At 32.2% G+C, this 27251-nt stretch overlaps 1 protein-coding gene across 1 annotated transcript; it reads left to right on the top strand.

The window, feature by feature from the left end:
- The first annotated feature begins 802 nt into the window (after positions 1-802).
- Positions 803-27023, top strand: LOC143251628 (acid-sensing ion channel 4-A-like). The gene is made up of 8 exons (XM_076502894.1): positions 803-954; positions 1851-1972; positions 7667-7824; positions 15129-15236; positions 18659-18779; positions 20331-20397; positions 26068-26140; positions 26859-27023. Exons 1-8 carry the CDS (start codon positions 803-805, stop codon positions 27021-27023), a joined length of 966 nt encoding a protein of 321 aa, XP_076359009.1.
- Positions 27024-27251: the final 228 nt, after the last annotated feature.

The raw sequence follows: 27251 nt of genomic DNA, 5'->3' as shown, positions 1-27251 counted from the left end.
CAATTTATTTTGAAGGAACTTTAATAAAGCCAATATTGCTTTAATTTTAAGATCTAACTAGAGTGTTTTAAACCAAAAAAATTGTAGCATTTTCAATATGTAAATCTACAAGATAAATATCATAGATATAATTAAGGATATTAGGATTGTTTGTAATACTTAAGGCATGTGGCCCGGCATGGCCAAGCGTGTTAAGGCGTGCGACTCGTAATCTCAGGGTCGCGGGTTCGCATCCCCTTCGCGCCAAACATGCTCGCCCTTTCAGTCGTGGGGGCGTTATAATGTGACGGTCAATCCCACTATTCGTTGGTAAAAGAGTAGCCCAAGAGTTGGCTGTGGGTGGTGATGACTAGCTACCTTCCCTCTAGTCTTACACTGCTAAATTAGGGACTGCTAGCACAGACAGCCTTCGAGTAGCTTTGTGCGAAATTCAAAAATAAACAAAACAAACTTAAGGCATGAATATATGTGCATGTTCAATTAAATGGATAATAATTGTAAGGGTTTTCCAGGAATTTATTTACATGAAAATAATGACAAATATTGGTGATACAGGTGGAATTATCTACACCACTTGGATACTTACTACTGTTTTATAAACTTTATTTCTGGAGAAATTTGAGTTTCTATAAATATTAATAATCCAAAATAAGTTGTTTAGCATTAGATTTAATAATATTATTAGAAAAAATGTTTTTATTAAACAGGTCGTACTGGATTCAAGTTTATTCCGTAATTACATGTATGATCTGTTCTATAGCGTCCAAACACTTTGAACGCGACCAACGAAAATGTAAATGGTATGGCCCATAATGTTATCTTAAGAGATAACGTTTCAGTATGGCTAGCTGGTCTTCAAAGACGTGACAAATTTACTGCATTTAGAATTGGTCATCAACTAGAGGATTTTTTGGTTCAGTGCATATTTGAAGGAAAAAGTTGTTCCTCTATAAAGTAAGTTAACTTTCCGTATTATTTTACGACGCAATTTAGTTAAAGCTAATAGAAATAGTATCCGATAATGTTTAAGCCATTTTATAATATACATATAAGTGTTTTTAAAACGATAAAGAAAAGTTTTAATAGTGAAACAAGAGGGAATTTTCAATAGCCGAGGCACAAAAAATTATTTTAGTTTTAGATGTGATTAGAGTAAATTAATCTATGAGACCTCCCCCTTTTTTTACTAGTTATGTTTTGGTACGCCAGCAATATCGATCGTGAGGCGCTCGTATACCCGAATCGATTATATTACTCACCAGGATCACTACCAGATTACCTTTAAGTTGAAATTCCTTTAGGCAGGATTAGAGTAAATTAATGTATGGGATTTTGGGCATGGTAAGATTAATCATTTGAAAGAGTTTGACCCCCGAGTCCAAAACTGTTATCAGATCTCAAATCGATCAAGAGATGACACAGATATGAGATAAACATTTGTACTTGAAAAACTCAGAGCTGTTCTATGAGCCACGACCATAAGCGGAATGTATTTACAAAAGGAATGTCCTATAGAATTAAGCCTAACTTATTACCGAGGACAGTGCTTTTAGTCATCAATGAAAAATTATGTATATTGACTACCGCTCATGTCCTAAAGTTTGATGCACTAAATAAAATAGTAGTAATAGTTTTTCATATTTGGAACAACAGTTAAGGTATATAAGAAATACGTTTTCAACCCGAGGTACAATTTATTCACAGGTCGAAACTAATTGTATTGATAAGCCTATCATATAACAATAAAATAAAACTTGTTTTACTTTAAAGATACAATAAATATCTAAGAACAAGAAATTATATACGTTGATTAATCGAAATGTTTACTGAATATTTATCTTGTTATTCAGGTACTTTGCAAGGAAAGGAAATGCCCTTTACGGCAACTGTTATGTTTTTAATTCTCGTGCTTTTCCAACCAATTATTCAAAAGAAATAAAAAGAATAACTCGCCACAGTGGTCCACGTCATGGTAAAGTATATATATATATATATATGTATATGTGTGTACGTTTGTGTTTTTTTTTGTTTCTCTCTTTTCTTTCATACAAATAAATAAACAAATATAATAGCACTGTCTGTTGTATGTTCATGTAACTATGTACCTATATAAATATAATAGAACTGTGTCTTGACGCCTGGCATGGCCAGGTGGTTTAAGACGTTGGACTCGTAATTTGAGGGTCGCAGGTTCGAATTCCCGTGGCACCAAACATGGTCGCCCTTTCAGCCGTGGGGGCGTTATGATGTAAAGGTTAATCCAACTATTCGTTGGTAAAATTGGTAGCCCAAGAGTTGACGGTGGGTGGTGATGACTAGTTGCCTTCTCTCTAGTCTTATACTGCTAAATTATGGAAGGCTAGCGCAGATAGCCCTCGTATAGCTTTGCGCGAAATTCATGAAACAAACAAACAAAACACCGGGTCTTGTATTGCCAAGTAATACCAAGTTTGGTAAGGAGATTCAACAGGTCCATGCAGACGCGCAAGCAAATGTTCAGTTTTGTATTTTGCGGTTTTTATGGGGTTTTTTTTCCTATTTTGTCCCCTTCAGAGGGATCTTCACCAAATTTGATATGGATGTTTATTGTATTCCTGAGAAATACATGAAAATTACTGTTTTACATTTTATATTTTGCAGTTTTTATGGACGTTTGTTTACAGTTACATATAAGGAAAACAACTTTTCATGTTCTAAGAAACTGTATCAGTGATCAGGAATTTGCACAACTTCTTGTAGGAAAGGGCTACTCCAGTTAGTATATGATGTATACATTAGTCTGCAAAAATAAAGATAAATGTAAAGATAGATGTTTATACAAATATATTCATAACATGTTATGACATCTTGACATTCATTGCCACTGCTTAGTTGTTTTATTTTATAAGCTGTTTAACATACATACATAAATCCTACAATAATTCTAAGTTTTGAGTTCTAATGTTCACAACATCTGAAACATCCATGGCTAAAACATGTTAATACTTTTCGGTAGCTATAGTAACACCAGTTACTGACTAATCAGCCTCTATCTCAGAAGTAGAAATATCGATTAAGGGCCAATGGTGCATTGAATATAAAGAAAGGTTTATAGTAATAGTGAGAAAAGTTTAAGATTGACATCTTTGAATCTGTATGTCAATTTTTTGCTTTACGTAAAGTAATCAAAACATTCATGTATAGACATAACATATTCCCCTCTCTTAAGCAATCTGTGAAATGGAATGGCTTGGAGTTCACAGTTTTTAGACACTAAAATGTATGTAAATACAAATATGACAGTTGAAGCAACTTTCATACACAGGTTAAATGATGACTTTAGTAGTATTTAAAATGTCTGTTTTAAAAACATTTAATCAGCACATGTTTTTACAAACTTACTAGAATTAAAACAAATTATTTGTATAAACTCACATCTTTATAACAATTTAAACTTAATGCTAGTTTGGCAGTAACGGTCTAGCGTGTGTGGAAGTAGGTTTTGAACATTGACAATAAAATACCTCTATATTTTGCGATTGCACATGCTTCGTTTATTAACATCACCGACTCCTCAATGTATTTGTTTTTCTTTTCAACTAAATATAGTGACACCCGAATTTAATGTTTTACTCAAAAGGATCTAGAATATAATTGGATGTGTTGAGTTAGCTGTTGTTTAGCAATGGTTCATAGAATGACTCTGGGTTGTTTTATTTTTATCCAAGTATAAACTTTTAGCTCATAGTTCCATCATCTCTTGACCGATTTCACGCCCAATTATAGTTCTGGACTTAGTAGGTCAAATTCTTGCGTTGATGTATTTGACTACACCCTAGGCATCACAGATTAATTTATTCTAATTGGATTTAAAAATAAATTCAATTTAAAGGTAAGCTGATAGAGATCTTGATTAGTAATAAAATTGAATTGGGCATACCCACGCCCCACTTTTGGTGTTACTGGTACACAAAAATATAGGTAATAAAAAAGAAAAGTCTCATAGATTAATAATTTGACTTTAATACAGCCTAAAAGTGTTGCGGCTATTGAGGGTTCCCTCTTGTTTACTTTGGCGGAAGCTTCATTAGATCGTACACATTGTTAGCTATCAAGTCTTGGCGGAAGCTTCATGAGATCGTACACATTGTTAGCTCTCAACTCTTGGCGGAAGCTTCATTAGCTCGTACACATTGTTAGATAACAAGATTTGTAATAAAGTTCGTTTAATAATTTTCTATCATTATCTGTACGTGTTTAGTTCTAAAAAAATCTTATGTGAAATATTACGTATTGATCCTTTCACTTTGAGATCTCTATCTAATCCGTTTAGAAGATTACTAGCTTTGCACGTACAAGATGGACATGGAACTTCATTAATTAAACAGTTTAACGCTCTAGTTTCCTAAACCACAATATTGTCCGGAAATGGGCTGAGACAAACAGAGATACGTTATTTTGTCATCACTTGTGGATTTTAGTATTAGCCTTATGATGACCTTAATCAATCAATATTGTACCTTTTAATACACTTATGATTAGACTCTTAACATAAAAGTTCTTGCATTTATGTTTTCCCAGCATTAGTAATTTAAGAAAACAATGCTTTGACTACTACAACAGTAATAACATTACAACTTAAGAGACGTGGTCATACTAATAACTCGTACCAGTCTCACCTTATACTTGGAATGAACCGGATGACACACTGTTTGCCAGTCTAATTTATTAGGTCTGATAAAGCTTTTCTGTTCATTTTATTTCTAGTTGTTCTATAAATTAGTATATTATTATGAAATATTCTTAAAAGAAAGACGATATAAGTGCACAAAGCCACGTGTACTTTTGTAGGTCATTCTGAATTAGTCATGAAGTATTACATGGCTGCAATAATTTCTACCGACATTATCAGTTCTTTAACAGATAATATCTGAGTTTCTTCATGTTTTTTCTTAATTAGGATGGAAGTAGCCACGGAATCAGACAGTTCTAAATATATAGGGCAAACATGCACAGTTAACCGCTCTTGCTACACCCATGAATAAAAACTTAAAACGTGTGTAGACTTAGTAAACTTGCAATCGTAAATTATGTTTAAAAATATCGTTTTTATATTTATAGTACACTGTACCACATAAAAACTTTGTAAGTGGGTTAACTGACTGTTCCTTCTGTTAGGAATAAATATTTATTAACAAGACAGTAATATTGGTAGGAGAAGAGAATCATTGTCATTTTCAGGCTGTTGCATATGAAATGTCGGATTTTTAAAGAAAAATGTGAATCAAAAACAGGTTTTTGTTATTTAATTTATTTAATAAAAATAAGCTCCTTTAGGTGTGATACACTACTGACAACGAGTTGTAAGTTTATAAATTAAATTTCCTAGATGCAATGAAGTTTTCGAAGGCATTTTCAATGGACCTTTGGTTTACAAACATTTTTTACTTTTAAAATGTCCAAATATTTTAAAAAAGTGATAATATATAGAATAAATATCAGGTAAATACGATGGATGAAGTAAAGTTTCACACTGAAGTTCGTTTAGTTTTTGGACAGTAACGTGGGAGATATGAGGTCGAGCATTTTCATGAAGCAGTATGGATGGGTTCACTGGATTGGCTACTGCTGGATGTTCTCGTGACAACGTTTGATGCATAATTTAAATTCACAACAATATTTCTTTGGCATAATTGTTTCTCATGGGTTTAATAATGAATAATGGGTCACACTTATCATAAGTTTCTTAGGGTGAAGAACTGGTTTTTGTGCTTTTTCATAGTCAATCCATTGTCCGAATCATCATTGAGTTTCATACAGAATCAATTTTTCATTACAGGTGACAATTCTATGAAGAAACGGGTTGTGTTTGTTGCGATTAAGGAGTGAGAAACAAATTTCCACTCGTCTTGTTTGAGGGTTTTCAGTCAATTCGTGAATTTATCTAGCTTTTTCACCTTATCAATTGTTACAAGATGCTGCAAAACTGTTGAATAATAAATATTAAGTTTCCTTGTAATTTCTCTTACGGTTTGGCGAGTATCTAATTCAATTAAGGCCTTCAATTCTTCCTCATTAATGTCTGTCTGAGGAAGGCCTCAAGGCTCATTTTCAAAGCTTGTGTCACCAGAGCGATATCTCCTAAACCAATATTGTGGTGTGCGCTCCTTATCTGTCGTCACCAAATACGTGATTGACATTACGATCTGCTGTACCCACACTGTGACCAAGCTTGAACTCGTATAAGAAAATTACACGAATATCAGTTTTATTCATGGTAACAAAAATTAATATAAATATGATTTAGTTTCTGAAATAAGGAAAGTAAAGTGAACTTGAAATTAAACATACATTATAATATATTATTATGTCAAATTTACGATAATGCTTTTCTTTCGGCCACTAAAATTCGAATTTCAAATTTCCACATGAAAATTCCAATATTTTATATGCAACAGCCTGATATAAAGATCAGAACAAATTAATGTAAAATCAATAGTTAAACAATGCTTTGTTACTGCTTTTCTTACGGGGTTCAACACCTGAACTAAACAAATAACTAATATGACAAAAACAAATAATCTCGACATTCAAGTAATAAATCAAATATCAAAACGATTAGCATTTCTTTTAATGGCACATGACACCAAAAACAGTTGAAAGCTGTGTATAAGTAATAAGTAATTATATAGAAGCACGAGAAATACGTTACAAGTAAAAAATGTCACACAAAACTAAGCTATAACCATGGCAGTATAATGTTTTGTGAGCAAACTGAAATCTATTTCCGCTTAAACTGTGTCCAAAATCGATATTTTGCTGCGCTCCATTTATTATATTAAAAATAGCTTTAAAATTCAAATAAATAAATCAAGTGCCAACTGCAGGTGATATATAAACCGCTTTGGAATGTCGTGCATCAGTTTATTTTGTTTTTAATTCCGCGCAAAGCTACTCGAGGGCTATCTACGCTAGCCGTCCCTAATTTAGCAGTGTTAGACTAGAGGGAAGGCAGCTAGTCATCTCCACCCACCGCCAACTTTTGGACTACTCTTTTACCAACGAATAGTGGGATTGACCGTCACATTATAACGCCCCCACGACTAAACGGGCGAGCATGTTTGATGCCACGGGAATTCGAACCCGCGACCCTTGGATTACGAGTCAAACGCCTTAACACGCTTAGCCATGCCAGGCCGAGGTGAATCAGAACTATATTTTAACATTGTTTGATGTTTGTAGGTAGTGTAATCCCTTTGAAATTAATCATTTTTTTTTCGAAGGATATGTAAGTTGTTTTTTTGACGCAAAATATTTACATGATAAAAAGGTATTTAGATAAGAAATTTAGAATTTTCTAAACAAGGGTATCTCTTATACCGTATGGAACTAGAAGACACGATCATCCATGAAGTATAACGACATTGTGAGAAAATCGCATTCAACCGTGTGTGTATTTGTGTGTGTATGATCTCTTTTATTGTTTGCAGATGATCATGGAATGACATAGAATGAATTTCAACAAACAGTCCAATATTTTCTATACCACAATGAAACTAAGTGTCTTAATTTTCAAGCATAGTTTTTTTTCTTCCTTAAGTTTGAAATTGACTTTCCGTAATTTCTTTTAAGCTACCTTTGTACTCAAGTTAATACGTCATTTAATATTCGTCATTCTTTATTTTAGGCTTGGAATTAATTCTATACGTTGAACCAAACGAATACATGCCCATAATTAAAGAGCAAGGAGCTTATGTGATGGTCCATTCTCCTGATGCAGAAGGAAGTCACATGAATTCCATGTACGTTAGATCAGGAGAATCTACGTACATAGGACTTAAAACGGTAAAAATTATCAATTTTCTACGTCTATGTGAAAATAATCTTTAGTTACCCGTTATTACTACTGAAGTAAATACATTTTTACCTGCTGACGTAAGCCGTAACACCAAGATTTTAAAACTATAGTTTCCGACGTGATCGCTGGAAAGCTAAGAATACATTCATTTGAAATCACACCACTGTTTAATAATTAGTTGTAATTTAGAATTTTCGCACAAAGCTACACAAAAGCTGTCTGCACATAACGCGTGTGTGTGTGTTTTCTTATAGCAAAGCCACATCGGGCTATCTGCTGAGTCTTACGAGGGGAAATCGAACCCCTGATTTTAGTGTTGTAAATCCGTAAACTAACTGCAGTACCAGTGGGGGCTGCACATAGCAGTTTCCAATTTTGAACTACAAAAAATCAGCTGATTAAAATATTATTGGTACCTCGTACTAACCATTCTTATATATTCGAGTAGTGGATTTGACTATCACTCTAAAAGTGTATCCACGGTGCCATAAAACGGAATGTATTTTGGTGAGAATGAGAGAAGAATCATGTACCTCAGAATTAATAGATCGGGTATTTTAACTACCAGTCACGATCGGCCCCATTTAATAATTAAGAATGAGATTTAGGCAATCCAGAATAAGTACTAGACAAAAACAATTTTAATATTATTAATTTAAACTATATTCTGGAAACGAATTTACAGTTACATTAATTCATTCCAGTATGGTACATTTAGCTGTTTGAATTACTAATATGAAATCCTAAAATAATATACTGATGTAATATAAAGATGTTTATGAGCTAAATAATGAGTCAAATTAAAATACCATGAAGGGCATAACATGTATAAATTGATTGGTTTGATTTCAATTTCGCGCAGAGCTATTCAGGACTACCTTCACTGGACGTCCTTAACTTAACAGAGGTAGACTAGAAGGAAGGCAGCTAGCTAACATCACCTATCATAACTCTTGGGATACTCTTTTAATAACGAATAGTGAGATTGGTCGTCATATTTCAACACCTTTACTTCTGAAAGAACGAGTATGTTCGGCGACAGAGATTCGAATCTGAGACATGTGCATTACGAGTTGAGCACTTAGAATTTGATCTTAGTTACATGTTTTTAAAAATCGAAAGTTCACAGTTAATCAATAAAAATCGTGAAATCCTGCTGTTGGATATCAAACGAACTAATTTCACGCATGAATAAAAATACTAATGAGTCGTTACTTTGTTAAAATTATTTTTCTTTCTTTGTATTTTATTGAGCACAAAGATACAAAACAACTTTCTTTACTGTGCTCACTACATGTATGAAAACTAGAGTTTTAGTGTTATAAGTTTCAGGATTACTGCTGAGCCGCTGGACGACGGAAACAATTTACAAGTTTTATGCAAGAACGTAAAAGCTCAGAATCGACATATATATATATATATATATCAACCATAAAAAAATCTGTGTGTCTGTCTGTTTGTTATTTAATTACTTTTGGGTCGCTTTGCCGATCTCAACCAAACATTGTGAGACGATAGTTTGAAACAAGGGACATATTAATGACTAGTCATTAATTATCCTACCTGCGATTAGTGCTGTTATTGAGCACTTACAATCTTTGATGCACCTTAACTACAACTATAGATTGCTCCACCAAAACGAAAAAACAACATTTATCTTTCAATTTTATATAACATAACGTACACAAAGTGTACTTTGTGTCTCAGAGAAGGCACTAGTAAAGAAAAAAATCGCCGCTACGATTGGAATAATACATAAACTCAGCTGATTTCTTCTTCAATAGCCATCATAAGACTGATTGACAAGCCGTTTCTTGAGTTTTACTCACTTCCTGTTTTAACTCGTTATTTTTCAACTTCGGCCCGTAAATCACTTCTGTGGCCAATGATTCTCAATTAATTAATCACATGAAGTACTGTAAAAGCGTGTTGAAAGCGGATAACAAAAGATACATCTACTACCATTAATTCGGCCGTTACTTCTTCCTACAAAAGTACACGATATATCTGTTCGTTTATTATGAATTTCGCGCAAAGCTACACAAGAGCTATCGCGCTAGCTGTCCCTAATTTATTAGTGTAAGACTAGAGGGAAGGTAGCAAGTCATCACTTCCTACCGCCAGCACTTGTGCTACCATTTTTCAAAATGATAATGGGATTGATCAGAACATTACACGCTCCCACGGCTCAAAGGGCGAGCATGTTTGTCGTGATTGAGATTAGAACCCGCGACCTTCAGATTACACACACATTATATACCATGTTTTACGCATGCACACAATGACTTCATAAAACCTATATGAAACTTCTGGTTGGGTTATAATAAATACTATAGGAATATGTTTTGCAATAAATAAATGCGTGAAAGTTAGGATTTTTATGTTATTCATTATAGCCAATTTTTTAAGTTCATAATTCAAACAAAGGACAGATGTCTTGGTTTATTTCTTATAATTGTGAGTTTTTGAAAGAAAAACAGATGATTTAAAGAGACTCTCTACATCAAAAGCTTAAACAGATGAACATTGATTGAATTAAAATATAAGAAATTTAAAAGAGAGTTATTGTTATGGGAAGACTTGTATCTGATGATTCTGGAATGGGTAGATTATTAAATTATGTTTTTCTTCAGTTTTCACTGATGAAGACTTAAGCAGTATTCCTCATCATGAGCAATTGTTGGATGAAAAGAAAGTTGAACAAGAAAATTGTACATCCACTTACCGCAATTTCTTTTCTTTTTTTTGTAAATCAACAGATTGGAAATTAGCTAATGACACTTATATCTTCAATATGCTCAGTAATTATAGGCCTATTATTCTTACATCTGATGTGGTAAAAGTTTTGGAAAGTTTAATAAAAGATGCTTGGCAAAGTCATTTGGGAAATAAATTTGGGACTTTATCAAATAGTCCACATGGTTTAATTGAGGGAAAATCGTGTCTTACCAAACTTTTGACATGCTTTGAAAATGTTACTGCTTATGTACGTGGGAGTAAGAATGTTGATTTAGTGTGTCCTGATTTCTAGAAAGCATTTGACGAAGTGCCACATGAAACAAGCTTATCTCTATTGGTGTGGAGAATAAGTAAACTACAAGAAAAGAAGAGTAGCTTGATGGAAGAAAGCAGAAGGTTGTTATAAATGGGTTTAGTCAAAATGAAGTAATGTTGCAAGAAGTACCTTATGTCTCAGTCTTAGGACCGTTGTTTTTTATTTATATTAATGACATAGGTGAAGGAATGGTCAATAAATTACTTACATTTGTTGATGATATCAAGGTCTTGGGTGATGCTGGCTGTGAAGAGGATGTTACTACTTTACAAAAAGATTTAGATCATTTAGTGAATTGGGAAAAAATATAGCTGATGGGTTTTAATTATGATAAATACAATGCATTGCATGTAGGTTATGACAATTTAAAGTATAAGTGTAACTTAGATGGAAAATAACCTTAACAGTCATGAAGGAAAGAGACCTTAGTGAAATAGCCGATCATTCTTTAGAGCCATCCAGGCAGTATGCTGTTGCTAGTAGTAGGGCAAATAGGATTTAAGGTTATATCTACAGAAATATTAAATACAAATCTAAACAGCTTAGTAAAGAATTCAGAGAATGGTTACTAAAATGGTGTTTGGGATGGAGTGGTTGTCGCATGAAGAGAGATTAAGATCCTCAAAAGTCATTTCTTTTGAGAAAAGAAGAGTTAACGGGAATCTGTCTGAAGCGCTTAAGATTGTAAAACGAATTGATAATGTTGGTGCATTAACACTTTTCATACTTAACAGCGAGAAGTATAGAACTAGGGAACACAAATATAGATTTTTGGCAATGTAGAAGCCGTCTTCAGCTAAGCCAATGTTATTTCTCTGATAGGGTGGATGTTCTATGAAATGGATTACTAGCGAATGTCGTGGAGGCAATAAATTTGAATAAGATTATGAGAAAACTTCATAGATAAGTGAATAATAACGGCTGACTTAATTTTTTTTTAATATTGTTAGTTTGACTTAGAGGATAGGGCAGCCGAAATGGAACAACAAATTTTTGTTGTCCCTAAACATTATATTATGTTTCTATTGTAATCAGTAAAATGTTTGGTATAAAATGTCATAAAGGTCGAAAATTTATCCTCTAGCTATAATTAAAATGTTCTCTTGTATTCGATATACTAAATAACACTAGTTACTTTTACTTGAGAAATATGGATTTACAGAAAATAATATAATTAGTTCCAAGAGTCATCATGGCTCCCAAAAATGGTCATATTCCATTTCTTAATGTTTCTGTAGTTACAGGTGAATTTACTACTTACCTGGTTTTTCTCAACTGCTTCATTTCATTTTTCTATAAGTGTCGTTCATTAGTCAGTTGCACGAGCTTACATACTTTTCCAATGCCCATGAGAGATGTAATGTTCCCGGTGGTAGAATAGAGTCAGATAAAATCTTTAACTCTGTAACCCTAGGGTGGAGGAAACTAACGCTTCCTATGAGTCCAAGGATTCGACAATTATATGAAGACACGCACGTACGCAGACATTTGTAAAGTAAGATAATTACGTAGAAAAAGTATCCAATTCAATAAGTTTCAAAGTTAAAGGTCTGGAGAAACAAAAACACTTCAAGGTTTCAACCAAAGTACGTTTTACTCCAACGCAACGAGATGATATTAGCCAAAAAATGGAAGTTATATTTATGTTTTCTATTACATCATAATATATAGTTCATATTGTGGTTCTGTACAATGATGAAACTAGCTGTTTACAGAAAGTTTTGTAATTCCAAACACCTATCCAAGTATTTTTGACGGTAGAATTCAGTGTTAAAGAACTTTCCCAAAGTTGTCATAATTCAGATTCGCCATATTAGTTTTGCAGTTTTTTAGTCTTGAAATAAAAAATGGTACTTTAATGACATTCAGTCGAATAATTTAGAGTAATTAACAACTGAAAAGTTTAGTGCTAGTTTTTTTTTTAAATACTTATCATATTTGAATGAATCCTATTTTATAACCGCCTAAATCTATTCTAATAAATCGGAAACTTAGTCTTATATGAATAAATAACTTCTATGACTTATATATTGTTTTCAGTTCGTGATACACAACTGTTTTCAATCGTTCCGTAAATAGCTTTGTTGACCACAATAATATTTATATAAAGATTTTAAAGCTTTACCTTCCAATAGACCTGCCCGAAATTCTGCTTCTACTAAAGTTGCAAAGCTTTAACATTTTTGTACAAATATTGTTGTGGCCAACAAAGTTATTTATGGGGCAATTAAAAAATATAAGTCATTTACTCATATAAGATTAAGCTTCTGATTTGTGAAAAAAATTTTTTCTAAAATTCTGCTTCTACTATACCTTGTATTCTTATATTCATTTAATTTTCGTGTTATTTATTTATCTTTCGGGTCACAAATAACTCTGAGCAACAAACGATTCTCTGTTACTAGAAACTGGAACTGATTTTAACTGACTCTAAGAACCATATTGATAACTACTTATCGCCTCTAGTTTTCGAGATATCATGCGTTTATTCCAAATATCCTTATATATCATGGAAATAACAAAAAGAATCGATGGCATAGTATTCCCCTTGTTGTAAAAGTACAGCGTTTAGATTATCTCTAGATGAGTTGATAAAAAAGCTTCATTCTTGAGAATAATGTTCATTAGAACATCTGTACAGAAACACAAAGTATTTTGTATGCTGTAATGAGAAGTGAGACTTTTATGGAATATTCGGTAAATTGAAAGTCTTGTTACTGTAGCTAAAAAATTATTTACTATAAACAAGAGGTAAGAAATTATCCATACTGTTTTAATAAACAACTATTCTTGTATGACAAGATGAAGTGGTTTATGATGAGGTCTCACGGGAATAGAACTACTAGATGAAGAGGATGAAGATAATTCGTTGTCTTTTTTATATGATAACTTATATTTCCTATGAGATACTGGATTTTATTGCAGATAAACATTTGGATATTTTATGTGTTGTTTAGCTTTGTCTGAGTATCCCAAAACATGAATCTTACAAAAAACAACAGTCAGTTATATGATATTTGGGCTCACTCCATATCATGGGAATTGCAAAGGGCATACTTGATCTCTTATGTTTTCAGCCACTGTGTCAAGTCAAATGTGCAAGTTGTACAACATACATGTGGAGCCAAACGTTTATCTTGGTCCCTAATTTTACACCCCAAAACACTGGTAGTACGCTACCTTTACCTTATGTTTTATGTTTTTTTTTTTCATGAGACTGTAATATATTTTTACAAATGCAGCAGCAATTGTTTGGGTGATCTTTGCACTTTAAAAAAATTACAGAATTTGATTATATCGCATATATGACAGGATGAAAATTAGGTATTCTTTTGACTGTGCGCAGAGAAAGGCGAAATTGCCAACTTAGTCGGTGAGAGGCATCAGTGAGAATGCATCTGAATCTGCCTTTTCATGATCAGTCGAGGGATTTCTCGAATATTTAATGCAAACTGAACATGTAAGGGTTTTGTGATTTCCGAGCGGAGCAGGTGAGCTGGAAATGAAGCAAAAATGGTGCAATTTGTTAGAATTATATCGAGAACAAGTAAAACACATGTGCAACATATTTGAAATTTTACACCGATACAGTACAGTTGATGTTCAAAGCTTTCAAAAATGTACGCGTTTTACACATTAAACTTTGCAAGTAAACTTAATTGCACAGCACCACTCTGTTGCACTGAATTTTGAGTTGATTGTATGATATTTCACACAGTGTTGATAATTACCCAGAATCACTTGAGTTATCTCTAGTAGAAAATTTTGTTGTTATCCAATATAATTTAGTTCATATCTTATGTAAATGTGAATCCAAATGAAAACCACTAAAAATTTGATTAAAACTATCTGCTGGTACTCATTGAAACAAGTAAAAACTTAAATTGCATACTCTCAGATTTTTGATTTTTTATTCATCAAAAACGAAAAAAATGATTCCCTTCATCAACCATTTCCGTTATTTCAATTATTTATTTGTTTTTTAACCCTTAAACGGACGGCGGCCATCATTCCCGCTGTTTAAGGTTAATCATTTTTATGATTTTAAGTGTTGGAAGTAATATGATAATTATTGTATTTTTCTTTACTTCTTGTCGCTGGTCAGTTGTCATTCAAATGTCTTTCATTTTTATTACTTACAACTAAAGATCTGTGAATGACCACAAGACAGCAATAAAATGCTTCAAGTATTTTTTTTTATATTTCAAATTATAACTAAAACTAATATTTCCTTAGACCCATATAGATCGAAAACCTTATCCTTACCCAGACAAATGTCGTAATAATTGGCCAGAATGGTTTGAAGACATGAACTCAAAGAGTACTGTTTCTTATACACGTGAGGTAAGGTTAATTCCATTTTAATGTACATTGTTGCAGTGTTCATATTTTTAAGATATATTTTTGAGCTTGAGTTATCTCTACTGGTAAGAAAGTTTGGAAATTTTATTATTTCTTTAGTTTGTTGTTAGCAAAAATAGAAGTCTAACTTTGAGAGTAATGTAGTTTCCATACAGTTTATCTTGCCTATCAATGCTTTGCCACAGCTTAGCAAGTTAGAAGAAACTTATGTAGTTATGAGAACGTTCTGTTATAGAAAAACAAAATAAGGCAAACATGGTAAATTTTAAGATATCAAATATGGTTTAATGTGCCAATAAGTTTGGATAGCACTGATTTTATACTCTTAATTACTGAATAAATGCTAGAAAACTATGAATAGACAAAGCTTTGTAATTTGATTAATATTTAATTTGCAGGCAAAGAGTATTCACAGAGCCTGAGCTAGAGTTCCAGACTATATAAAGGAATAATTTCTGAAGTATCATTTAGTTAGTTTGCAAATAAAAAATTCGGCGTTTAAGAAAAATATTGCCTTTTGGCTTTACACATGAAAAATGACACAAGTTAGTACAAGATGTTCAGTTAATAACATTGCATCAATAGTAAGCAACAATTTGAATAAGAAAGATTTATTTTCATTACTTCCAGGATGAGCATAGTAATAAAGATAGGTTTATGTATCGAAAGATCTAATATTCAAGACGTTAAGTCGCTGAATAAAATTAGTCATAATCATTATTTTAGCTTAAGAATTGAACAAAGTTTTTCTGATCTTTGACTTGGTAGTTTAACCACAGTGTGTTTAAGATATAATTGAGATTGATGTGTTTAATTCAATTATATCCAATCATTTTTAATTTTAAATCTAACTATATGTAAACTGCCCTTCTAGGGAGAGAGTGAAGACTAAAAATTCGTGCCTTTAATTTCCACACTAAAAGGCCCGGCATGACCAGGTAGTTAAGGCACTCGACTCGAAATCTGAGGGTCGGGGGTTCAAATCTCCGTCACACCAAACATGCTTGTCCCTTCAGCCGTGGAGGCGTCATAATGTGATGGTCAATACAACTATTCGTTGGTGAAAGAGTAGCCCAAGAGTTGGCGGTGGGTGGAGATGACTAGCTGCCTTCCCTCTAGTCTTACAATGCTAAATTAGGGACGGCTAGCGCAGATAGCCCTCGTGTAGTTTTGCGCGAAATTCAAAACAAACAAACACACCAAAACTACACTAAAAAATCAACTGTAGATTATTATTCTGGTAATACGTAATCTGCAAGAAATTTATCTTGGTTTATGTTTGTCGTATTTTTATTTCGCGATACTCGTAATCTACTTGGAAACATGGGCTCTATTTGCAAGTCAGAACTTCTCCGGAAAATTATTACAATAATACTAATAATACAGGACCAAGTGGTAATTGTATAACTAATTTTTGTAAATCAACGTTTTGTCTATGATTTTTATAAATTTTCATCTGTTATCAATCAGACGAGCAATATTCCCAGTTACGCGATATGGAAAAACTTCGAGTTGTGAAACGTTTTTGCAAATATTACCTGTAACAAATTTTTAGATTACATATTTCTATATTAGGCTTCGCTGCTATTGTTTCAAGTGAATGTTAGTGTCTTTTTTTTTGGCTATAGAAATATTTCAAAGACATAACACGCTCACACGGGAAGCTTTGATTGTTTTAAAACTTTCGAAAATTTTCACTCTCTCCTTTTTTCATGTATAAGTGTTTAAGTATTTCAATTTTTTAATTTTTAAAGTATGAATTTACTTTATGTGTTTGATGAAAGCATATATTTATTCTCTTATTACAAGTTACAACTCTTAGAGTAAGGAAGGTGTATTTTATTCAACCATAAATAAATAATCTGCCAATTCAATGGGATTGATATCTACATTCATAAGTAACTATTACCAATTGTAGAATTTAAGTACATTGTTAAATTGCTAAATTTGATTCAAATACTTAAACATTTTTTTACCATTAAACTTGAATACTTGAGAATGATCGTATCACTGATCGAAATATTGTATCTGTCCAAAAAGTACACTTTTTTACTGTATGAGCTGTAACTAGTAATAAAATAATACTTAATCAATAAGTAAACTAAAAGTAAAATTCTTATTGTAATAACTCTATTCGTAAAAACGCACACTTAGCAACAACAACAATGGTGTGATGGGAATTTAGATTAGAGTATATTTCATTCGTCGGAAATGAAACTTAATCAGGAGTGGTCAGAAACTTCACTTTCTCTTCATCCGCATATTTTGTTTATCAAATGTCAGGTTTCATAGGGCTACGATTGTTTACAGTAGGTGTCGGTAACTTTTGGTGATACATTCAACAATAAATTGCAGCAAACAATTTACTTGTTTTAAAATAGAATATCTAAAAGTAAAACATATGTGCAAACAAAATTTGTTACCCTATTGGTTATCACAGTTGTACCTATGTATCTTAAAATAATTTTCTTTTTTGTTTAAAGTCAACACAGTCTGGTTCAATTACTTTAAAACAAACTGATAAGATGAATTCTTCTTCTATATCTTTGTAATCACAATACAAACTGTGAAACATTCACTTAAAAATCGCCCGTTACAGCTAAACTGATAATCACGCAGTCTAACTTCATTTTTCTCACTGTTATTTTTACTAATTTACTTATTTATCTATGTATCTGCACACACTTATAAAACAAAACTATTTTTTATAACTAAAGAGTTATATAAAGATAACGATAAAACCTAGAGGTTTCGAGTAAGATTACGTCTACAATATTACAAAAGCCTTGTATAACATTCACAACATAGAGAGATAGGTATCGAAACTTGTAATAACTATTGCTTTTAAAATAATTAGCTGTTAACACTCTAGTTACGAAAACTAAATAATTATTAAATAAATTAAATAATTACTCTTAAGATGAACAGTTTTGATTATCCAACACCAAGCACCTTTAAATAAAGTTTTATCTTCTCACTTACATTTCCTTGGCCGCTTTTTTTAGGTATTGATAAAGGGACTTCGAATGGCTTATAACAGTTCTGACCATATTAGTGATGCCGAAAAAACCCACTTGTAGAAAAAAATATATATGTAAAAATGACTGTTTTGAGTTGTTCGCTCCTTTACGTAAACATTTTTTCTCAACAAAAACCAGCCGTTTTTACATATATATGATTCTGATCATATCTTCAGAATATAATTACTCTTGCAATGTAAAGTTAAGGGGATGGTAAAGGGTTGAAGCAACATTATTTATTATTTTACTTTAAAGAAGCAGACCTAATGAACCATAATGATCGTTTAATCTTTAAGAGAAATTTATACAAATATGTCATCATAATTGATTCTTAAACTGGAATCAAAATGACTCGTGAATCCTAATGATGGCTTCCTCTTACAGGGATGTTTGCAAAGGTGTAGTCAGAAAAAAATTGTAGAAAATTGTGGTTGTGAACTAGCTTGGATGCCCTCATGTAATCCTGGAAGAAATTATACCATTTGTGATTTTTATGGCAACGATGGTAAGATATCAAGGTTATAAGGAATGCCCAGTAACAATTTGATCGTTCATAAGATATAATCTTTACCAGAATATAATTATAATTTTCCGTGATTATATCTTGGAAAACTTTAACAGGTTTGTTTTTACTTACAAAGCTACACGAATAGTTATCTGTACTCTGCCCACCACGGGGATCAAAATCTAGATTTTAGAGTTTTATGTCCTCAGACATACCGCTGTGTCATAAAGGGCGCAACTTTACCAGGAACAAGACACAAGATTAGTTTAAATATGCTAAACTCAAGTTAGGTCTATCTTGGCTTCCTTCGTCCAGTTTTAGGTCCTTTTGAGATTTTATTTGTAATAACAGCATAGTGTTCAAACCAGAAAAGAGAGAGAGATTGTTTCTGCGTTGTTCATCAGTGAAATGCTTAAGGAAGATAAAGATGAGAATATTTCTGGGTATTTCATAATTCAGAATAAATCAGGTATTAGTAGAAATACATTTGACTTTGTCTAGCCTATAAAGAATGTTGTATTCGGAAACTTTATAATTTTCGTGTTAATTTGTTCCACGTTTTAGAACGTAGTCCTATTTGTAATTGGCTGCTCTTCTGTTTATTAGTACACTATGATTTATTGTTGTTTGAGCTCCATGGGTCTTTCACGAGACATTCAGATTACGTACTCAAAATGTGCTCTGGTTGAAAATTTCAGCCTCGTTTTTACCTCTTCGTTAAATTGTCTCTTTTATTAATGAATAGTTGTGTTCAGCTAATACTTCAATAATTCAGACATTTATTGACATGAAATTATCTCTTTTCAATTTATGAAATGTGGTGCAACACATATAAGTTTGAGAGTCGTAACACATTTAAACACTTTTTTCATGCCATCATTTAATAATTTTAATGTCTGTTTCTGCTTAAATGAAGCACAAAATATTGCTTACGGTTATTATTTCACTTACTATACCGTTTTTGAGAGTACAATAATATATAGTTAAGAAGACCGCGAAAAATATATTTATAACACTGAATTAAACATTTGCCAGAAATGTATAATACATACGTTAACAAACAGAGCAATTTGTGTGCAATACCAAAAGTGACGTCTTGACTCCTTTACTTACTTGTTTCGAACGTTTTAACTCTATTTTTAATGATACTGCTTAATTTTTGTTTCATTGTATTTGGAAAAAAATATCGGTTTTTGAAATTTTTATCCTGTGATCTGATCATAACGAGCATTTTGAACATATTGCACGTGAGGTCATATTACTCTTATGTTTAAACAATAGCTGTTTCTTGTTTAATATTTGCTATATTTTCTAGGGATTTTCTTACCATATTGTTTTTCTTCCGAAAAATATATGTGGAAAAGGTAACTGTTTATAATATGTCTACAATTTTTATTCTGCGTTTAAATTTTCTCAGTAAACGACAGTAATGAAAGATTATTTACGTTATTAAAAAAAACAAAAATATCGAATTTGTAAGTACTGTATTTTTGTTCGAAGTTCTTTTTATTGAATTCTGTGTCTATTGTACTTTGAACTTTTATCTTCTAGAAGTGAATAATTGCATACATCGTACAAAATTTGAAGGTATTGACTGCAGTTGTACACCCCGTTGTCAGTAAGTTCTACCTCATCCTATAATTCTCATCTGTCCTGAAAATCCCGTTTTAACCTTTTTTTGTTTTCTAAATGCTAGTCGTCTCTAACAACAGAATAAATATGTTTACGAAAACATATAGTTAACTTTACGACTTTAAATAAAAAGATGTTTTACAATGCCATTTTAATATACCGTTCTTTCACTCGAATGATCAGAGCAAATTAGGTAACATAAAACGATCACATTCTTGAATTTGAAAACTTCTCTTAGTTCGTTATACAGGCAGAAGGCAATATTATGACACATTTAAGCTAAATATATTATAACATATTGTAGTGGATCAATAATATAAATATTGAACATAAACAAGACATTAAAGATTATATAGCAGTCGGTTTAACATAGCTCAAACGAAAGAATTAATGCCACATTATTACTTTAGAGTTTTTTAAACCAGTTTTGACATCAAAGGCTTTGAGTGACAAGACACCTCTAGCTTTAAAGCCTATGGTAATATACACCATTTATATATAATATGCTTAAATGATATAGATATGCTAGTATAGATATGAGATTGTAGAACTATCCAACTAATTTTACAATACCTTCTATGATCACTCTGTTTTTACAACGTTTAGCAATAACTTAGAAACATGGTTTGAGCACTGAATTCTGGTGTATCATTGAGATCTAATGGCATAACATTCGTGATGAAAAATTCATTACGGTTCTCAAATCAAAGTTGTATAAAAATAGCTTTTAAAATCTATGTTTTGTTTCCCACAAACCACTGTACAGGAGACCCTTTGCTCAAAACTAGAATTTATCAACTGGTCTAGATGATAAAAGCGATTTCGGTGCCCAAACCATTATTTTGACTCCATTCAACTAGAAACTTAGAAACTAACATTCATGGATATTAAGCCTTCAGTGAAACAAGAACATATTTTTATCATGTAGTTTTCTATAGACGTGTATTTTATTTCCCTTGTTTTACACGTCTTATTATATATTTTCTTATCGCAGTGAATCAGTGCTTGAAATGAGTTCTTCTGCAACTAACTGGCCAATAACTAACAAATATTTTCAGGTAAACAATTTTCATACGCTTGTGTACAGAACATTGTAGAAATTTTTAAGTCAAACTTAAAAACACAATAATGTTATACGTTAATTTTTCATAACCTACGTAATGAAAACTCCAAACTATTTCAAAACGTGTATACAAATTAATAAATTCCGTATTCATAAGGAATAATAAACGGTTTACAGTTGGAAGGTATTATATGGAACAAAACCTTTAGTACGTTATATTAAAATGGTTTTGAATATGCCAATCACCAACTTACATGACAACCACAGATTATAGCTTTCTTTACGATCAGACTACTGAAGTAAGCCCAGGGAAACCGTCGTATCTGAGCTGTTGTCGAATTATAGAGCCTTGCAGGGAGGCAGAGTTGTTTCTCAACATGACGGCCTTATGGCAGTGGGTTTTGCAATGGAAAATATCCACTAAGGGGCTATTTTATAGGCTCACGGTTGTTAGATAAAGAATAACCGGACGAGACGACATGAATTGCAACGTTGTGATGTAATTTCATATATGTTTCAATATAATGAATTAAACATTCTGTACAATAAACAGCAAAATTTTGAGCTAAAGCCCTCTTGCATTAAACAATATTTCTTTCCTTGTAATTGTATTTCATTGATCTACTTTGGGAAATCATCAATTAAGTTTGAATTTATTGATTAATAGATTATAGTATTCATTAGATAAATATACACGTTTTACTGTATCAGATTGTTTCTAAATATTAATCAGACTATGATGTTGATCACATTTATTTATAACTGGATTTTTCAGGTAACTGGAGAAGTGGAAGGAGCAAAAAACAGATTTAATGATTCTACGTAAGTAGACTTTCCGTGTTTAGAATACCCCTCGCTAGTACAGCGGTAAGTTTACGGAGTTACAACGCTAAAATCAGGGGTTCGATCCCCTTCGGTGGGCTCAGCAGATAGCCCAATGTGACTTTGGTATAAGAAAACACACACACCCTGTTCAAAAAATAAATTATTCTATCGGTTGTTTCTTTATCAACTGCATTTACTAAGTAATATTTCATGTTTTTAATGAAAACCCTGACACCCCTTAGAAAAATATTACTATCTTGTACGAAACAAAAATACCCTAGTTTTAGTGTCTACAAAATAAAACCATCAATGACTGAGAAATCTGTCCACTGTCCTAAGTTTTAATGAGGTTTTAAATATTTTATATTTTGTAACAAAATTATAAGACCAGTAAATATGAAGTAAAGGTAACAAAGAACTTTCTTGACTACTGGTTTAACTTCTATTTGTACGAAACGAGAAAATATACAGTAGTTGTGATTGTTTTTTGCCATAATGTGCTAAAACTTGCATATTTTACACTTGTCACGTGACTCTTCCTTTTTTGGGAATAATTTTGCTGCCTATACGTTTTAGACATTATACTGGGCTGATGATGCTCCATTACTTTAACTACAACCAATTATAGTGTGAACTATGAAAGTGTGACTGCAATTTTATTATTTCGGATACAGATATTATTTCTATAAAGTCGATCCCAGCATCGCAAAGTGGTTAAGGCGCTCGACTCGTAAACATTGGAATAACAGATTTTCTCTTTCTTTATTAATATTATGTAACAAAATTTTTGCTTTCTCTTGTTCCTGGACAGAAAGTGTTATTTTCCAATTGCTTATGCCTAAAGTAAATGGAAAAGACCTATTTTTCTCTTCAAACTTTGGCGGTGGGTGGTGATGACTAGCTGCCTTCCCTCTAGTCTTACACTGCTAAATTAGGGACGGCTAGCACAGATAGCCCTTGAATAGCTTTGTGCGAAATTCCAAAACAAACAAACAAACAAACAAACTCTTCAAACTTACCCATCTTCCAAAACGTTTCAGGTAGATTCAGTGCTGAGTAGCTGATAGAGAATTTTTCTCTAACTTACAAGAATTTTTAAGAACTTTCTTGAATGATGTAAGACGTACGACAATTTTTAAGAACCTTTTAGAATTTTCTAGAACGTTTCATTGTAGACATAGACCTATCTGATTTTATCAGAGATGGCATCATGAGGCTGCAAGCATTTTTTCAGACGCATTTTGCTATGTATGTGACCAATTTATCAAGACAAGAGCGAAAAAGTACTCTGTGACAGCATCTGCCTTGAAGTGTGATGAATATGCCTGGAAGGTTATCGGAGACTTTAAAATGGTGACATTCCTGATGGGTATCCAAGGAGGTTTGACCAAGTTTCCCTGTTATCTTTGCCTTTGGGACAGCAGGAACTGCAGTGCACTACAACAGGAATCACTGGTCACAACGGACCGAGTTTTCTGTTGAGAGGCACATTGTCAAGTGTGAGCCACTGGTGCACCTCCAGAAGGTGTTGTTCTCACCATTGCAAATAAAACTGGATCTTAAGAAACAGTTTGTCACAGCTCTGCAGCCTTCAAGTACCTTCGAGACTTCTTCCCTAAGCTATCTGAAGCAAAGGTCAAAGCTGGTGTCTTCGTTGGACCACAAATAAAGAAGATCTTGGAGTGCACAGAATTCCCCAAGAAGCTCAGTAGGAACGAAAAAAGCTTGGGACAGTTTTATCACAATCGTTCGAGGCTTCTTGGGCAATTACAAGGTCGAAATTTAAGTGGAACTGGTTGAGGCTCTGGTAAAGAACTAAGGCAAAATGGGCTGCAAGATGTCTCTAAAAGTCCATATCCTTGACGCTTATCTTGATAAATTCAAATAGAACATGGGAGCATACTCAGAGGAGCAAGGCGAGCGCTTCCAACAAGATATATTGGACTTTGAAGGCCGCTACCAAGGATAACTTTGTATAACTTTAGTATAAATACATGAATATTTTGATTCATATGTGCTTTTATTCAGACCTTATGAAAATGTGCAAATTTGCCCGTTTTTACTTAGAAAATATGTTAATATCTAAATTTCATTATCCAGGTGACAAGAGCAAAGTTTGAACGGAATTATGGCCATTTTCTGTACTTTTACAAAATAAGAAATTAAGAAATAACACATAATATCCAGGAACAAAATTTGTGTTACATAATGTATTTTTTTTACTAGTTTCGTGACTTCGAAAGCCATTCTTCAGGATATAATGTAACAAAAACATAAAAATGTTCTTTTTCAAATAATCATAAATTATCTAACTTGAGTACATATACTTTCAAAATGTACAAACACATAATATAGCCTATGTATAAATTAATCACATTACAAATGTTCACAAATAAATAAAATTAATCAATATATTTTTAAAAGATTAAAATGGTATTCTAATTATATTGTTTTTCATATTATTATGATAAAAATAAATTTATTTATCACATAATTTCATACTTGTAATTATTTTTTTCTTTTCTTAAGTCTCAGTAACTGTTTTCATAATTTTTACTTTCTTTAAACAACCAATTACTTCTGCCCTCTTGCTACTACGTATTTAAAGTAACTCTATGATTTAAAGTATGGTTATTACAAATAAATATGAATACTGTCAAGCTGTTAATAATAAAAAGCAGAAAATACATAATACAATGCAAGAAAATAAAGAAAAACTGTATGGAATCCTAGAGGTGTGAATACGTTCGTATTCAACAAAAAATACAAGGACAAAGAAATGAAAGATTTAGACAAAGAATTTTCAATAGGATGGAAGATATAAGGTGTGGAGAAAAAAGAGCGAGATTATATGAAAGACATGAATTTTAGAAAATATGGCAGAGTTCGAAAAACGTTTAGATAAACAGGATCAGAAGTTTTGAAAATAGTTAATTGTTAATTGAACAGTGACTCCGTTATAATTGGTTCTTTATTAAATATATTTTACTATGTACAAATACTTATTTTTTCTCTACTAAAGGTTTACAAGATCTATACGATCGTTTTTGTTTAAAAAAATTCGAACTCTATTTAATCAAAAAACCTTTTGGATTATCATTTTTTGCATTGAAGTTTGGTTTAAATAAATCGGCAATTTTGGAGTTATTTCAATCACAATGTTAGGAAACGCGTAGATTAAAAAAACAATGAACGACAAAAATATGAAACCCTAATACTTGAATTCTTTCCTCATTAGGGGAAACTGAATGATTCGGCGATAAGTCTGAGACCTTATAACACTCAAAACTGAGCTTAAATAGTCAGTAGATAGAGCAATTTGAGTTTGTTTTTGAATTTTGCGCAAAGCTCGACGAGGGTTATCTGCTCTAGCCGTCCCTTATTTAGCAGTGTAAGACTAGAGGGAAGACAACTAGCCATCGCCATCCATCACCAACTCTTGGGCTACTATTTTATTAATAAATGATGATATTGACCTTCATATTATAACGTCCTTACGGCTGGAGGGGCAAGCATGCTTGTTATAACGGAGATTAGAACATTCGACCCTCAGATTACGAGTGAATCGTCCTAGACACCTAGCCATTCCGGGCCTCCACTGTGAGCAATGGTTTAGTCTTTACCATTTCACTTAATATGGAGTTATTTAAATATGTTTGTATAGAGATATGACACAACTTTGAGAATAATGTACTAGAAGTTATAATGTTCTTTAAGTATTCTTATTATTTCTTTATTTACTTTATAATTTTTTTCTGTTTTCTGTAGTGGACTACTTCGAATTGTAGTTTATTATAATACATTTAATTATGAAGAAATAAGGCAGGAACCAAAGTACACGGTAAGTAATCCTTCATCATTGACACCAAACGTGAATTAAGTCAATGGGAGCTGTATTAATAGTCGTTTCTAACATTTTTCTAAAGATATATTTGATATAAAATAAACAGGTAAATGATTGAACCAATATTTTACCAGCTCAGAAAGGTCACGGTATTTTCAATAATCTGTTACTTCGAAATCATATAGTTTATTTAACCTTTGCATTTATCTGCCTTTGAATAATATATCTGTATTTGATTACGTTATTACACATAAAGCAATTTTAAACAAGTGAAATATATAATTAAAGTTTTAATGAATATTCTTTAAATATGCTAATCCGAAAGAATACATAAATACCTAAAAATCGAAATGCAGAAATAATCGTTAACTATTCTGATTTCAAAAATACTTCTTATATTATACATTTTAATAGTTAAAGATTAAACCTTATTTCATGTTTTTAACAGTAGCACGAAATATAAAAATATCATGGTTTTGTTTTTGTCTTACTTCAAAGTTAATTATAGCGTAATTATAGGTCATGTGCATTGGCTACTATTGTACAGTCATTTTACTACGTTGCATCAGTTAACCTATAGTATTTTTGATTCTATTAGATAGTTGTTAATGAAAATCGTGATTGAAACATAACATCTAGAAACTGAAAACAAGAAAATAGTGGTAAAAACTGCGGGCATTTATCAAAATGTTAATTGTTTTATTTTACTTTACAGTTCTCACGTTTGGTAAGTAACATTGGAGGAACCTTGGGACTGTACACAGGATTGTCCTTTCTGGCTGGAATGGAGATCCTGGGACAGATTTTGAAAATCTTTAAAAATTCTCTTCATAAAATAAGAAAGAAGAATATAACTCCAGTTGATCAGTTAGAAGTATGAAAAAGATGACAGGAGATGCGGTCCTACACAGTGTGTAAACGTTTTAATAATGCAAGATTGAAGTTTAAGGCATCACACTAGAGCATGTGAAATCATCCCAGCTGTATAGAAAAAGAGGATAATTTTTTTCTTTGGGAAGTTTGAAGTCCAGTGGGAGAAAAGCAATTTCTTTTTAAATGAATTTCTGGTTTCATACTTAAGCATTTTTCATAAGTAAATTATCCAAGG

The sequence above is a fragment of the Tachypleus tridentatus genome, chromosome 6 (genome assembly GCF_004210375.1).
Source record: "Tachypleus tridentatus isolate NWPU-2018 chromosome 6, ASM421037v1, whole genome shotgun sequence".
NCBI classification, from domain to species: domain Eukaryota; kingdom Metazoa; phylum Arthropoda; class Merostomata; order Xiphosura; family Limulidae; genus Tachypleus; species Tachypleus tridentatus.
The sequence above is the reverse complement of the archived record's forward strand: the minus strand, read 5'-3'. Positions and strand labels throughout refer to the sequence as shown.